This window comes from Tamandua tetradactyla, chromosome 1, assembly GCF_023851605.1.
Source record: "Tamandua tetradactyla isolate mTamTet1 chromosome 1, mTamTet1.pri, whole genome shotgun sequence".
In the NCBI taxonomy this organism is placed as follows: domain Eukaryota; kingdom Metazoa; phylum Chordata; class Mammalia; order Pilosa; family Myrmecophagidae; genus Tamandua; species Tamandua tetradactyla.
The window spans coordinates 34,106,667-34,122,116 of record NC_135327.1 but is presented as its reverse complement, the minus strand read 5'-3'; the positions used below and the strand labels follow the sequence as shown (position 1 = coordinate 34,122,116).

General features: G+C 45.5%; 1 protein-coding gene across 7 annotated transcripts in view; it reads right to left on the bottom strand.

Moving 5' to 3' along the window:
* NFATC2 (nuclear factor of activated T cells 2) overlaps positions 1-15,450 on the bottom strand; it is a 163,631-nt gene that overhangs the window by 57,905 nt on the left and 90,276 nt on the right. For all 7 annotated transcript variants that reach the window (XM_077113995.1, XM_077114002.1, XM_077113974.1 and 4 more), the window contains exon 6: positions 9,208-9,348. In XM_077113995.1, coding sequence (XP_076970110.1) covers positions 9,208-9,348 — 141 coding nt within the window. The remainder of the gene's footprint in view (positions 1-9,207; positions 9,349-15,450) is intronic.

The window sequence follows — 15,450 nt, the reverse complement described above, 5'->3', positions numbered from 1 at the left end:
CAACTCATCCTTCGACCCGCTCCAGAGCAGGTTATTTTCTTAGTGATAAGCTATCATCTACAGAAAATCCACATGCATTTCTTACTGCCAGATGCTCTGGGAACCAGAAATTGGCATTTCAGGCCCAGCCCAGTTCCTGGCAAGCTCTGTCACCATCAAAGAAATCTTTAAACCACACCGTGTGACTCAGCTACCCCATCTGTAAATGGAGAAGGACAGGATCGGTCAAGCTCCCTCCAACACTGCCAGGCTGATATTCTAGGAGTCTGATGGCTCAGGGGTGAGATAAAGAGAGAAATTCACTGGTGCTAAGAAAGACTTATCTCCCAGAGAAGAAAGCAACTTGGGCCTGCTTCCCTGTCTCCATATTAAACAAAATGAGCTCCCAGAGGCCATGAAGAAAGTCAACTGACATCTTCTGAGTTCCTATTATGAGCCTGATGCTTTCAGTTCCTTGATCTACTTTCATTGCTAAAATACCACAATCCTATTTTAGAGATAGGGAAACTGAGGCCCAAGGCATCCCAGCAGGAGGCAGATTCAGGTTTCAACCCAAATCTGCTCAATGCAACAAACCTGACCTGCTGAGAATTACTAAAAGCTTTTTGCCGTCTACGGTGGTTTGGAGCGATGTACTCCCAAAGACATGTTCTTAAACTTAACACATGCCTATGGATGTGAAAGCACTGTAAGTAGGACCTTTTGATGAGATTACTTCAGTTAAGGTGTGGCTCAACTCAATCAGGATGGGTCTTAATCCTATTACAGTCCTTTACAAGAAAAATAAAATTCAAATAGAGAGAAAGCAAGGGGAAACAAGAAGCTGAAGGGCAACAGAATCTGAAAGAGAAGGGAGAGGCCACCATATGCATTGCTATGTGGCAGAGGAGCCCAGAACCAAGGACCACACCAGTCTTTAGGGAGAAAGCAGTGCCTTCATGACACTTTGATTTGGACATGTCCTAGTCTCAAAACCCCATAAGCCAACCCATTGCACAGTACTTGCTTGAGTCACCAAGAAAACTAAAATATCAATGAGAACAAGAAAACTAAAATATCAATGAGAACAACCTAATGGTGAAAATACTTGAACCCAAGTTAATTAGAAAATTCACTTTGATATGGTCTCTTTCACTCAAAAGTCTGTTCTTAAACTCAAGGGGATGGAAGTTTGAGCCAATATTTAGCTCTCTGAAAATGAGCCTTCGGCATTGCAATCTGGCCTCTCTCTGTGGAGGGCAGCTTCACGTCATAGCTAGTCAGATGGAAGTGGAGTGGGCTCCAGCCGAGAGGGCCTTTGACCCCAGGTACTTGAGTCACTGAGGGCCAAGGTCTGTAGAGCCTTAGTCATGCCCCAGCCCAGCCTCAAGTCTGACATTTCACAAAGGGAAGCTCAGTCTAGAGGTTCACGCACCAACTCTACTGTCTCAGAGCAATCCACACAGGGTAAAACCAAGCCAGGGAGAGAAACAGGTGAGAGGAGGTGTGTTTTCCAAGAGGGTTCCAATATTTCCAGGATACAAATTCATGGAAAAATACTTAATATAGCAAAAAATATATATTTTAAGCACATGCATTTATATTTATTAAACAAAGCTCCAAATACAACTTTTGGGAACCTCCAAGTAATAAAATGACTCATATCAGGACATGATGACTCAGTGGGAAAGAGGGAATTCCACCACCCACACCACGTTTCTAAAAAATCAATTTGCTCTCTCGACAGGTGATGGGAGCCTCTGCCATCGGGCTGTTCCAAGAAGAACGTCCAACAAAACAAAACAAAAATTCTCTTCAAACAATTTAAGTTTCAAAGCTGAGTAATCTGAAGCAGGCTGGTTTCCAGCCTACGCCCCCGCAGGACACAGAGAGCCAAGGAGTTACTTGGCTGGGGACAGGGGCCTGAATTAAGAAGGATTTACCAGCTGAAAAATTCCAAAACCCTGTGTCATGTGGAGGAACCTTCCAAAACATTGGATCCCGCCCAGTTGTAGCGAGTCTCTCAAAGCCATGGCAACTCCGTTTCCGCTGCCACCTCACTTTTATTTTTGTGTCCGTAGATTTTTTCCTGTTTTGCAGTGTTTTGCTGGGACCCCCAACTCTGCCCAAGGCCTGGGTGGCCAGAGGCCAGGGTTCCCAGCTGAAGTTCAGAACAGCCTGGACTTCCCAGTGTGAACTCTGCCTGGAAAGTTACGCATTTTTTAAATTTCAGAGAACATATAAAGGCTTTTCAGCAATCACTGCAAATGATAAATAGGAAAGATCCTACTTGTTCTGTTTGGTTTCTGTTTGTCCTCTTTGCTATTACTAGAGTGATCACTCAGGAGTTGAAGGTACATGCTGCCTTGGAATTCTAGCTCTGTTGTTAGCTGGCAGCTACCTAGGACCCATGACTTGACCTCTCTGAGCCTCAGTTGCCTCATCTATACAATGGGATAATGCCACCTGCCTCTCAGGGCTGGTGTGACAATTAAAGGACATGATATGTTCACTCAACAATATGTACTAAGCACCTACTATGTGCCAGGGAATGTCCTAGATGCTTTAAACGCCAAGTCCCTGCTCTAAAGGAACTAAGAATCTAGTGTGGGAGACCAGGTGATTATGTGAGTAAACCAATAGACAAGATAATTTCAGTGGTGCTAAGTGCTACAAAGTAAACAGAATAGGGTGAAGGGACAGAAAGTGACAGTGTTGGGGGAGAGAATGAACAATTTCAAAGCAGATGGCTAAGGGGGTCTTGTTCAGGAATTGATCTGTGAGCTGAGATTTACAGGATGAAAAGAAGTCAGGCAGACTTGGAAAGAAATGATGGAAGGACACGCCAAGAAGGGGCAGCAAAAGCAAAGGTGTGGAGACAGAAATGAGTGTGGGGTGTTTGAGGACAGAGAGAAGACACATGTATCTACAGCCAAGTGAGCAAGGGGGAGAGTTGAAAGGGCTGAGATCACACAACTGAGCAGGGGCCAGATCATACAGGCCCTTGAAAGCCATGAAAATAATTTAAAATAGTAATAAAAAAATCATAATAATATTATTACTACTGCTATAAATAAGATACTATTTTCCAAAACACCAAGTATTTCTAACTCAAGGAACACCATGCTGCGCCCTCTCCTACTGTTTTTCCACCCTTCTCTAATTTGTCATCCTACTGGAGTGGAAACTGCCAATTCCATTTTAGTCGACAGCTATAAAAAGAACATTGGAGCTGATGGTGCTGATGACCAAATGCAGGGGCTAAGATTAGCCCAGGAGGCTGTTACCTTTCCTTAATGTGAGAACCAGCTGGGATTCCCCTTCCTTGGAAAACTTAACTGTTCCACTCCACCCCACCCTGCAGGACCACAGCCAGCCAAAGTGTCCATGGAGATGGGAACGGGGATGCGTTTTGGAAAAAAGAAGTTGAGCAACAGGGATTCCCCCTGCAGAAGGCAGCCTCGGGCTAGGAGACAAATTCATGGGGTCAAAAGAGCAGAGGCAAGGCAAGTCCTCTCTCTGGCAGAGTTGCTAAGAGCCAGACATCTGACCCCAGGAAGCCCACCTCTTCTCTAGGGCTTGGGGACAGTTTAGAATCCCCTACTTGGCTGTTGTCATCCACCCAGGCACCACATTTGCCTGGGATTCTTTAGTTAATATTAAAGGGTTCGAAGTGGACCCTCTCGACCCCACTGAACCACTAGTTTGCCACAAAATGGTTCAAGTCAGTGGCTTGGAACAGCTGAAGGATTATTCATATGAAAGCATATGAATCTAGTTCTAAGCTGGACTCTGGAGCCAGGCTGCGTTGGGTTAATTCCCAGCACTGCCATTTACCAGTTGTGTCATCTTCACTAAGTTACTTAGCCCCTCTGTGCAGTTTCTCATCAGTAAAATTGGGAGATTAGTTAGTAGTCTGCCTTACAGGGCTGTCATGATGAATCAAATTAATTAATACATACAAAGTACTTAGAACAAGGCCTGGTACACAGTTTATTATTATTATTATCTATTCTTGTTTTTAATGTCTCTTGGTTCCATGAGATAAAATCTTCCCCATCTTTGAAAGGACACAGATGTAATCATGATGATAAGTGAAGCTAACATTTAATGAGCATTTATGATGTGCCAAGGCCTAATCCATCTGTGCTAAAAGTCTAATCCATATGGCTTTATTTAATCTTCCCACTTCCCAGGAAAAGTAGATGCCACCATAATCTGTACTTTACAAAAGAAGAAACGTTGGCTCAGAGAGGGAAGCAACTTGCCCAGGATGACACAGCTACTAGGTGGCAAAGCATAGGTTTGACCCCAGGCCGTCTGAGCTCAGAGCCTGTGCTTGGAACCCTTGCAGTGTATAGCCGCCCAGGCCAGCCCCACAGCCAGGGCAGTGTACATCGAGTAAATAATGACTGTGGACTTGAAGCGATTATGCTGGGTGTCATGGAAAAGGAAAATGACATTCACTAAGCACTTACTCATGCATATACTCCACTCATGTTCACACTTAACTCTAGGAAGGAAGGGATCGTAATTATCTCACTTTACAGAGAGGGAAACTGAGGGAGGTTGGGCAACAGAACAAAACTGGACAGTATCTGTGGGCAGGTCCCCTGACTTCTCCAAGCTTGACTATCTGCCTTCTTTGGATGCCAGGACAGTTAGATGAGACAACATGCAGAAAGTGGCAGGCAAAAGGCCTGTCCACAGGCAGTACGCTACAATAGGAAGCTGTTAGCATTACTCTCATTTACACTCAACATTCCAAAGTTGAAATAGGCTTTGTTTTCTTCCTTGGTGAAGTAAACCGCAAAATCCCTTCTGAAACCAAGAGAAGAGAAGCTAGAGAGAAAATACTGTTCATTCGTTTGCTCACTCATTCAACAAATACTGAACTGATGCCCTTGGACAGCTTCAAAGGTGAGTGAGCTCCCAGGACGGATGGCTGCTGGCTGGCTCCTAACTCCATGAGCCCCTCCCCACATAGTTCTACCAGTCCCCTCCGGAGACTCTGGCACCCTGGACATGAGTAACAAGATGTTTAAACTTGGGCCCCATGGTCTGAAGCACCCATCAATATTGGCCTTTCAAACACAGGAGATGCTTGCCAGCCTGGTTGTTTGCTTAATAAATGTAGGGTGAGATTAAGTCTGCGCATCCAGGGGGCGGGCCCAGCCCTCTTTCAGCAGGGCCACACCTACTCCCGTGAAGAGCTTCCCTCTCCCAGAGGCAGGTGGAGCCAGCTTGGCCACTAAAGCAAAACCTCTCCCACCACAGGACAAACACTTCTTTTAAACTCGCGTTAGCTTAGAGGTGCTGAGAGGCCTACTAGCATGCATGGGAAATCTTCACAGGTAGAAAGTAAGGTCTTTAGAGACAGTGCTGGGAAGGTCAGTGATAATGGTGACTATCATATTAGCATTTTCCCCTCTGCCAATAAGGCACTTTGAAGCCATACACATCTTCTGTAAGCTAGCAGAAGGCCAGCAGGCTGGTTTCATGGTAGTGGAGATGCATCAAAGCATTCACATTTCATGATTATTTACGTTTCATGACACTTCATGACACTGCTCAAGAACCCACAATGACTCTCTACTACCTTACCCATCTACAGGCCAACCCAAGGTCATATTTCTACCCAGCACCAGGAGACCTCACTGCTCAGGCCTCTGCCTGCTCCTCCAAACATATATCCTAGGGTTAGTTGATGTCTACTCCAGCCATAGCTCTTTACTCTCTCACCTAAAAGCCCATCAAATGCTAACTGGAGAGAGTGTTTCACACTGTTTTCCACTTTAAAAATAAGTCACTTCCCAAATGTATCAAGATTTTTTTAAATGTGCATGTCCTTTAAATCCATTATACCTCACCTAAACCTCACCCCCAGGAAATAATAACAAAGAGTATTAGCTAATATTTATTGAGGATTTACTATGTGTCAAGTATTAAGTATGAACTCTTAATCTCATGATGACCCTATTAGGGAGGTATAATCATCATCGTAATTTTATAGATGAGGAAACTGTTGCAAGAGAGGTTAAGTAACTTGCCCAAGGTCACCCGGCTAGAAAGTAGCAGAGTCAAGTTTCAAACATAAGCAGTCAGGCTCGAGAGCATAGCTTTCTTAACTTGGATGACCAAAAATAAGGCACAAAATGATCAACAGTGAGGTTATTTATGATATGGTACAAAGCTGGGAGTGACCTAAAAGTCCAACAAAAGGGAAATGGTTAAATGAAATACAATACAATAACCGTCTAAAATCAGGATCTCAAAGAATGTTAAAGCCTGGATAAATATTCATGATCAGATGCTGTTTTAAAAGTATATGAGTAAAAAGATTTCAGTATAAACAGAGAGACTACTCAATGGCAAAGTCCTGTGGTTACAGGGGCAGCCCTTTCAGGCAGAGCAAGGAGAGACCAAGTCCCACAGCTCTGTAGGACCAGCCAGAGCTAGATGTGAAGAAGCTGTACTTGAATTGATGATGATGTGCGAAGCCCAGTGAAGAGCACATGAAAAGTTTTAAGATGACCCTGATCCTGCTTTTTCTTTATACTCTTATTCTTCTGTCCTATCCTTGTTTCCCCCAACAAACTATACTGCAGACCAGTGGCTTGCAACCAAGGGTAATTTTGTCCCTCAGGGGACATTTGGCAATGTCTAGAGACATTTTTTGTTGTCATTTTTGTTGCCCCATGGCAGTGCTATTGGTGTCTAGTGGGTAGAGGCTTGCTAAAGATCTTCCGATGTTCAGGACAACACTCCCCATGATAAAGAATAATCCAGCCCCAAAGGTCAATAGTGGCAACATCGAGAACCCTACTGTGATAGATTATTCTTGCTGGAATTGTGGACTTGACATTCACCACCCCCAATTCTTCAGTCAACATTACTCTCAATCTACAGCCACCGGGGGGCTGGGGCCATAAAAATCACCCAAGACCCAAACATATGCACTGGACTCCCAGTCAGACCTCTGAAGCATCTGCCTCTGCTGACTGCTCCCTGCAGACCCTTCACAGGCTTCCCAGGGCTCTCTTCCTTCCTCTCCGCTGACTCCTTCTCAGTATTACCCTCCTTTTCCTGCCTCTACAGGATGGATGTTCCTTGCAGTCCAAATACACTGCCCCCCCACTTTTCGTGTGTCAGGCCATCCTGGGTGGGGTGGGGTCACAGGCCCTTCCTGGGCCTTCAGCTGGGACCTCATCACTGATAGCACCCAAGTTAACACTCCCAGCCAGGATCAGACTGCCAGTTCTAGATTGTGTGGCCCATTGCCTCCTCGGAATCTCTTCTATTCACAGAGGTACGGTCAGGGCCCATCACAAATGCCCATGGACATGTCAGACTCAATACTTCCATCCCTAAAATGGAGCCCACCATCCCTGCCCACCCTCATCCCCACCAAAACCATTTCTCCAGGGTACTGGATATCAGCCAGCCAGCCAGCACACCACCTAAACAAAATAACCAACAACACTTCAACTCCTCCTGAGTAATAACTGCAGTAGCTGCCCACTGTCCTTCCCATGCTAAATTATTACTTGCCTTAACTCATTCAAACCTCAGTTCATGAGGCAGGCACTGTCACTGACATGTTTTTCACATGAAGCAGATGAAGGAGATTTTTCCTAAGTGATGCCGCAGACGAGTGGCAAGCCAGGATGGGAACCCCAGCTGGCTGGCCCCCAAGTCTACTTTCCTCGCCCCTCCCTATACTGCAGCACCCAAACCCTCAGTGGTCAACCACTTCTACCTTCTAAATCACTCTCAAATCCACCCGTGCATCTCCATTCCCCACTGCTACAACTTGACTTAACATCTCAAGCTCTTTAAGTTCTGCCTCCTATCATGCTTTTGACATCTGAGAAATCAGTTCTCAAGCCCTGGCTACAGGTCATTCCAGCCCAAGGAGCCGTTGTGTGAATTGGGAAGCAACAGCCCTTCCCCAAGACCCTCTGCTTCCACCTATCAGACGTTATATCAGCACATACACAAATCATTGGCGTGTCGGACTTGAACGGCACCCTTCGACGTGGTAGCCGCGTGCAGTATACAACCCCTACAAGTGGACAACCTGCGCGTTAGGTTCTCTGGATCGTCCTCAAGACAATAAATAAACAATCAAGTCAACATTATCACTCCTATGAATCAACCTACTTAAATCACGTCTGTCAGAAAAACAGAAAGCCTTGGTCCATAAATAGCAAATAATTGCAGAATCTGATTTTTCCTTACTTCTGATAATTATCTTGTTACGATGTCCACACTAGCAAAGGATGTTAGCAGACAGTACATAAAAGAAAAAATACAAATCGCCCATAAACAAAAACATTAAAACATCTCATAGCAAGTATATTCAAAGTAAAAAGAAGTACCAATTCAGCAAGGATTTTTTTTATTTATTTAAAAAATAGTAGCTTTTCCAGGATGGGATGAAACCTTAACTGACTGGACACTGATGAGTTTCAATTTGTAGATTTCTAGAAGGTAATTTAGCAACATATACATAAAGCCTTAAAAATAATCACCCCAAATTTCACTGCTACCAATCTCCCATAAATAAATTAAAAAAAAAATACACATAGAGATTTGTGTATAAGAAAATTAATCCTAAAAGGATAAGAAGATTAATTACAGCATCTTTTTAAATAACAATGTAAGTGGCCAATGGTTATTGAATGCTTATGATATATCAGGTGCTGTTATAATTATTCAACAGGTACTAACTCATTTAACTTTTATGACAACACAAAGGAGTAAGGACATTTGTTATTGATGTTCTAAACATGAGGATACAGAGGAACAGAAGGGTTAGGTAACATGCCTAAGGTCACAGAGCAAGCAAGTAACAGAGCCAAGATTTAAATCTAGGGTCTCTGGGGCTAAAGCACACCTAACCTCTGTGCTGTTTGGCCTTCCTTTTTGATAACAGTTAAAAGTTTAAAATTTTGTTTTTCTGTGTGGAAAAAAAATGGGTGTGGGGAGCAACCTTAAAAGTAAAAAAAAAAACAACCCAAAGTCAGTTAAAATACCTTTCCGTGGTGGGCTATGTTGCTATTGTAATCACTGAAGGTGTGGAAAACCCCTCACAGTGAGTAAAAGGAACAGGGCAAAGAACTCAACACAAGATGATCTCCCCCCAAATGAGTGCTGTTTAGAAAAGAAAGACAGTCTCTTTTTGTGGCTTCAGAGGACAAAGAAAGAGCTCAAAGGCTGCCTGACCTGTGGTCTTCTCGGTGAACACGACTTTGGACTCGGCTGTGAAGTTCTGCCCCGTAAGGATCATTTGCTGGCCCCCGTAGACTAGGCAGCTGTCGATGTCTTGCCTTTCCACCATGGGCAGCTCATGGGCAGACCGCTGGGCTGAGGGGAAGAAAAACGAAGTCACTGTGAGGAGGGGAGACACCAGGTCACTCAGGAAGAGGCAATCTGATTTCACGGTGACAAGCTATCCCAACCCAACTCACCACATGCTCTGCCTACCCCTGTGTCACCCTGTTGTGCTTGGGAGCCTGGAGCCATCACCCCTGGCAACCAGTGACTCTACAAATGTTATGTTCTTAAAAAAAAGCACCCTCAGTTATTTAAGCTAATTTTCTTCTAACAACATGTTTTGTTTTCATGAATCAAGAGTCAGATGCCTCTGCTTCTTTAAGGGAGGAAAAGTTGAATGAGAATTTGAGATATATATATATATATACACACACACATATATTCTAAATTCACATATTTTTGTTTATATATAAAGGGATAGACAGACCGTCTTTTCATAAAGTTTCCTTGGCCCAAACCTACTTTCTCTTTTAGCATTTGAGATCAGCAAAAATTTGATGGAATCAAAGGGTAAAATTCAGGAGCTAGTTTCTGCGGGTTTTAGGCACATTCGCTTCAGAATTCATTCACAGCCTTTAACATGTTCTTCCAGATGTCATGATTTACCCCCACCGCCTCTCTGCCTGCATTTCCTGAAATGCCTCCTTGCCCCTTGCTGCTTCCCACACACAGCCAGCACCCTCCTTCCTCAGAGCGTTGATGCTTTCCCTTCCTTCTGCCTGGAAGATTCTACCCTTGAGACATATGGCTCCCTCCCTTGACGCTTTCAGGTCTCTACTCAGGCAGCACCTCCTCAGGAAGGCCTTTCCTGAGCCCCAGACCCTGTTAAAACAGCAGGACCCACCCCTGTCACTCTTTCTCCTGTTTTCCCCTGCTCTGCTTTTCTCCATACAGCTTTTTTTTTTACCTTCCAGTATATTCAATATAGCTTTTATCGGTTTATTTAACTTACATCTCTCCCCCAGGAGGGAGACACTTTGCTCTGTGAACTTCTGAAAGCCCGGTGCTGGGAACAGTGACGAGGGCTGAGTAGGAAGTGCTTGAGAAAGATAGGAAGGTAGGTAGATGTGGGAATATCTCAATATATGCTGCTACATCTCTCAATCTATCAGTATGTCTATATATATAGGTACAATGAATGAGTGATGGAGGAATGGGCAGGCCTGTGCTGGGGCTTTAACCTGAATGATACGCTTGAATAATCACAGTAACCTCTGAGGAAGGAAGTATTGAAATTATTTTCCTGGGACGGGGGAGAAAGCAGAGGCTAAGGGAAGTCAGGTCACCCTCAGCCAAAGTTGGCAAGGCTTAGATTTGAACCCTCAAAAGTAGGTTTGTCACCTAGGGTAACATAGAAGATTCCACAAGAGTTCCAGGCACTACAGTAACTGTCCAGAAACCTACAACTTCCAGATGGATCCCTGGTCCAGATAAATCCTGAAACCTAGCCCAGCCTCTCCAGAACATCAGATAGTTCCATCTCCTATATTAGTGACAGACATTTCCAATATGAAAAATTTAGAATAGCCATAGCCCAAACACCCCTAAAGAGAGGGATGGAAAGATCAAAGGTAATGGTGGAGCTATACACATAGAAGATAGGACTTGACAAATGAATATGAATGCTGAATCATTAAATTGATATATCTTTTAGTCTCCAGTATTTTAGAGCAGCTACAAGTAAAAACCTAAAACTGTGAAACTGTAACTTATGTCAAACTCTGAAATATGTTCTACAACTAATTGTGGTGCTGTACTTTGAAATTTATAGCTTTCTTGTATACATGTTATCTTTCACAAAAAAGGAAGGAAAAAAAGTCGATTGTGATAAAAAAATATTTAAGCCCTCTAGCCTTCTATATTCTGGAACAACTAAAAGGAAAAAATATGAGAGCATCATATGGTAGACCATGACAAACTCTGGGATCTGTCCTGTAACTACTTGTTGAAGAATGGTCTGAAAACTACTGCTTTTTTATTTCTCTGCCTTGTATATATGTTATACTATACAATAAAAAAAGTTTAAAAAGAAAAAAAAAAAAGCAGGTTTGTCCAGCTTCCGAGCCCAATCTCTCAGCCACTTCAGCCAGCCTCCAATTCTTCCGGGAGGCAGGCTGCAGGAAAGAACCAAGACCCTCTCCCACGGCCTTCCCTTCTCCAGGCAGGGTGGGAAACAGCCCCCGGAAGGACCCATCCCTTCGGGCCTGGCCTTCGCAGCACGGGCTGGAGGGGCTGGGCCGTCCTCCTCAGCTGAGTCAGTCAGCTCCTGGCGTTCCTCCCAGAGCCCAAAGAACTGGGCGCCGGGCCAGCCCTTCCCTTACCAGGGGCCTGCGGACCTCCCGTCTGGGAGCTAGAGTAGCAGCCACGTGAGGTCCTAGGCCCAAATGTAACCCTTCCCTCCCGGCCTGCCTGGGCTCTGGGCAGCCAAGGCCCCCATCCATCTGCTCTAAGCTGCTGGGGCCACATGGAAACGGGTTCTTTCTGGAACAGCAATGCACTTGGCAACATTTAAGGATTCTACTATGACTGGCCAGATGCTTCCAGACACTTCACCTTGAAAGAGCAACTGAGCCACTCAGGACAATCCCACTATATCCAGAGACCAGACTGCCAGCTGCTGTTCCAAGGGGCTGCCAGTTAAAAAGGTCTCTCCTCAGAAGCTGCTAATTTCTCCCACATGGACTGGGTTATGAATCCTTTTCTTTCAGTATCAGTTTTGTGATGACTTTCTAATTGAGCTGCCACAGATGGAGATTTATTAGCAGTGAAAACAGCACCCACCTCACTGGGAAAAGCAGGTCTCCCACTTTTAAAGTCTACCTTTGTTGAGATTGGGGGACAGCTGGGGGCCCCATAGGGGAGGCAGCCAAAGCCGTCCCTCCCATTTTACAGGTGGAAAGCCTGAGTCATCACTACTGGACAAGCCAGCCAAGAGCTCAGAGCAAGCCAGGCTGGGGACTGGACGTGGCCGCCGGAGCTTCCAGTACTGGGCGGGAGGCCGGCTGGCTGCTGCTCTGACTCACTGTGCGTTCTGCGAACACAATTTGCCTATTTCCTGAAACGGTTCCCCGGCTTCTTCTGAAGCCTCACCATGTCAAGCAACCGACTGATTCTCCCTTTGCCAAGTCTGCATTTTCCACCCCTCTCCTTACCTGCAGGAAAGCCATCTTAAAGAAACAGAAAAGAGAGAGGAGAAAGAAATAGAAAAGAGAGCATCAGGAAAACAGCCCAGCTTCCCACATGTTTTTTTATCCACCCTCCAGTCTTGCTACTCCGAGTGTGGTTTATGGACCAGGAGCATCAGCATTTGCTGGGGATTTGGGAAGTACAGAATCTCAGGCCCCACCCCAGCCTTGCTGAATCTGCATCTGCAGTGTCACACGATCCCCAGGTGACTCTCATGCACTATTACGTTTGAGAAGCACTGCTTCCTGCAGCCGCTCCCAGCCCTGGAAGCATACTGGAATCAGCTGGGAGTTTAAAACATACCAACACCCAGGCCCTAATTCTAGAGTAAGGTCTGTCAACCTTGGCACTGCTGGTGTGTACAGCCAGCAGTCCTTTGTTCTGAGGCCCATCCTGTGCATTGTGGAATGTTTAGGAGCATCACTGACCTCTACCCACGAGATGCCAGAAGCACCCCCACCCAGGCTGTGACAACCAAAAATGTCTCCAGACGCTGCTGCATGTTCCCTGTAGGGGAGGGGAGGTCAAAATCGTTCCCATTTGAGAACTACTACTTAGAGATTCTGAGGGTAGGACCCCAGTGTAGGTCTTTCTTTAAATAATCCTCCAATAACCCAATGTGTCAAAGTCAGTTACCACTGGTGCAAGATAATGTAGAACACTTAGAGGCCACAGGACAATGCATGGGAAACTGCTGTTGGTCTTGGGGATCAGAAAGCCAGAGCTTCATGTCCTGCCTCTCCACTCCCTACTGTGTGACCCCAGGAGAAGCATTTCAACTCTCTGAGTCACAGATACCTCCTCTGTAAAATCATAACAATACCTGCCCTCATGTGCTTCATTCAGCACAAGAGATAATGTGTGTAAACATGTGGACATGGTGAATACATATTTTGTAAAATATCTAACATAGAAACATCTAGCACACTGTAATTAACTCAAGAAATAGCAGTCTTTAACATCATTAACCTCTGAAATGCTTTCTTTCTTGCAGTCAATTTCAAAACACTTTCTCATTTGTTATCTTATTAAACCCCTAAGTTATAACCCTACTAAAGGATCAAGGGAACGCACAACTGGTGCCGTTTTACAGAGGAGAAAATGGAAGCTCAGAACTCAGCTTCAACAAAGGGCAGCTGCTGCCTGGGGCAAAGGCTCTGGCTGACATCTTGAGCAGAGCTTGTGTATCTTTCAAGTTCCCCCACAGATTCCCATTGGATGCCCTTACAGGGGGCTTCACAGCTCTAAGCCTCAGGTCCTCCATCCATAAAATGGGGTCGTTAACATCTTACCTCACAGGTTGCTGAGAGAATTAAAGGAGCACGTTCCCAAAAAGCATATCTGGCTCCAGAAGCAAGGTTTACAATGGTAAAGGCTGTATATTTTGGGGCATTTGCCATGTGCTGGGCATGGGCTGCGTGTTTTTGTCTGAGATTAGCTAGCCATTTGACCAAACACCAATTGGCCTGTGCCACATGTACACACATACTACCTCTTATGTCACTCTTGTTCTCAAACAATCCTGAACCAAAACCCAGCTTTCATGACCCCGACTGCTGGCATTTCTCAAAATGATTGCCAGGTCATCTGCAGTGGAATCACCTGGTGTGATAAGGGGTGGGTCACTTAATACAAATGCAGAAGCTGGGGCCACACACCTGGACTCAGCTCTCAGGCAGAGGCTGGCCATCTGCATTTGTAACATGCTGTCCAGGTGACTCACTGCACACATTTGTTTGAGAGTCAAGTTTGACACTTAAAAGGCCACCAAGGACAGGGGAACTTCTCCAGGGAGGCCCCAGCATCCTCAATGGGCCCAGCAGCAAAGCAAACGTATCCAATTAGTCACTGAAAGAGGAACTGAGGGGAGGCAAACAGCAACCAAAATTACCCTCCTGGGGTCCTACTTCTTTCCCTCACTCCCTCTGATGCAACCTCTGTTGCTTCTGGCTGCTAACTGGGGTGACATGGTCCAGGACCTGGGCGGGGGTGGGGGAGCTCTCAGGAAGCTCACTGGGGCCCAGGAGCCCTATCTCCAACAGCCCCTACCACCTCCCTTTCAGCTTTTCAATCATTTGGAGATTTCAGACATCAGCCCCACACACCCTGCAGCTCTCCAACCAAACTGGAGGCCACCATTTTAAAGCCATCATTGAGGACCTGGGTCTCTGCTCCAGCTTCAAGGTGGCCTCCCCAGGCTTCCCTCCTACCCCCAAATTCTGGCACGTCATAAAGTGGCTTGGGGCTCCTGTGTTTTACGAGCTCTGAATCAACAGGGCGCTGTTAGTTTAACCAGTTCGGGTGTTTACTTTCACTAGCAACAGTGGCTGACGCTGAGCACAGCCACAGAGGTAGGGCTCAATTAGGGAAATTCACAGATCTGCTGGAGTCTGCCTGGAAATGGGACATTATTGCCTGACTGTCTGCAGTGTGCCCTGGCATGGGGTTGGATGGCCAAGAATTATGGCCTACCCAAGAAGCTTAGGAGAGAAGTGGGAGAGGCCAATCAGGGAAAGTCATTCCACAGAGCCCAGGCCCAGGGTGGGCCCTGGTAGTAACAGCAAAGCATTCCAGCTGCCACTGAGGCTGCTTCAATTCCAGGCACTTCACACATACACTTCTGTTTATTTTATAAAACACATTCATAAGGAGGCAGTGTAGATTAGTGAATACAAGAGAGGACACTGAAGCATGACTGCCTGATTTCAAAGCCTGGTTCAGCAAGGTCCTAGCTTTGGGACCTGGCATGTCATTTAATCTCCTTGTGCCTGTTTTCTCATCTACAAAATGGGAAAAATAATAGTAACCACCTCATCAGGCTGTTTGGGGATTAAATGAGCTAATGCCAGGGCAGTGCACCTAGCCTGGGCTCCATGAGCATTCATCATATTTCTTCTTAATCCTATCACAACGAGACCACTAAACAGGAACTATTGCCATTTTGAA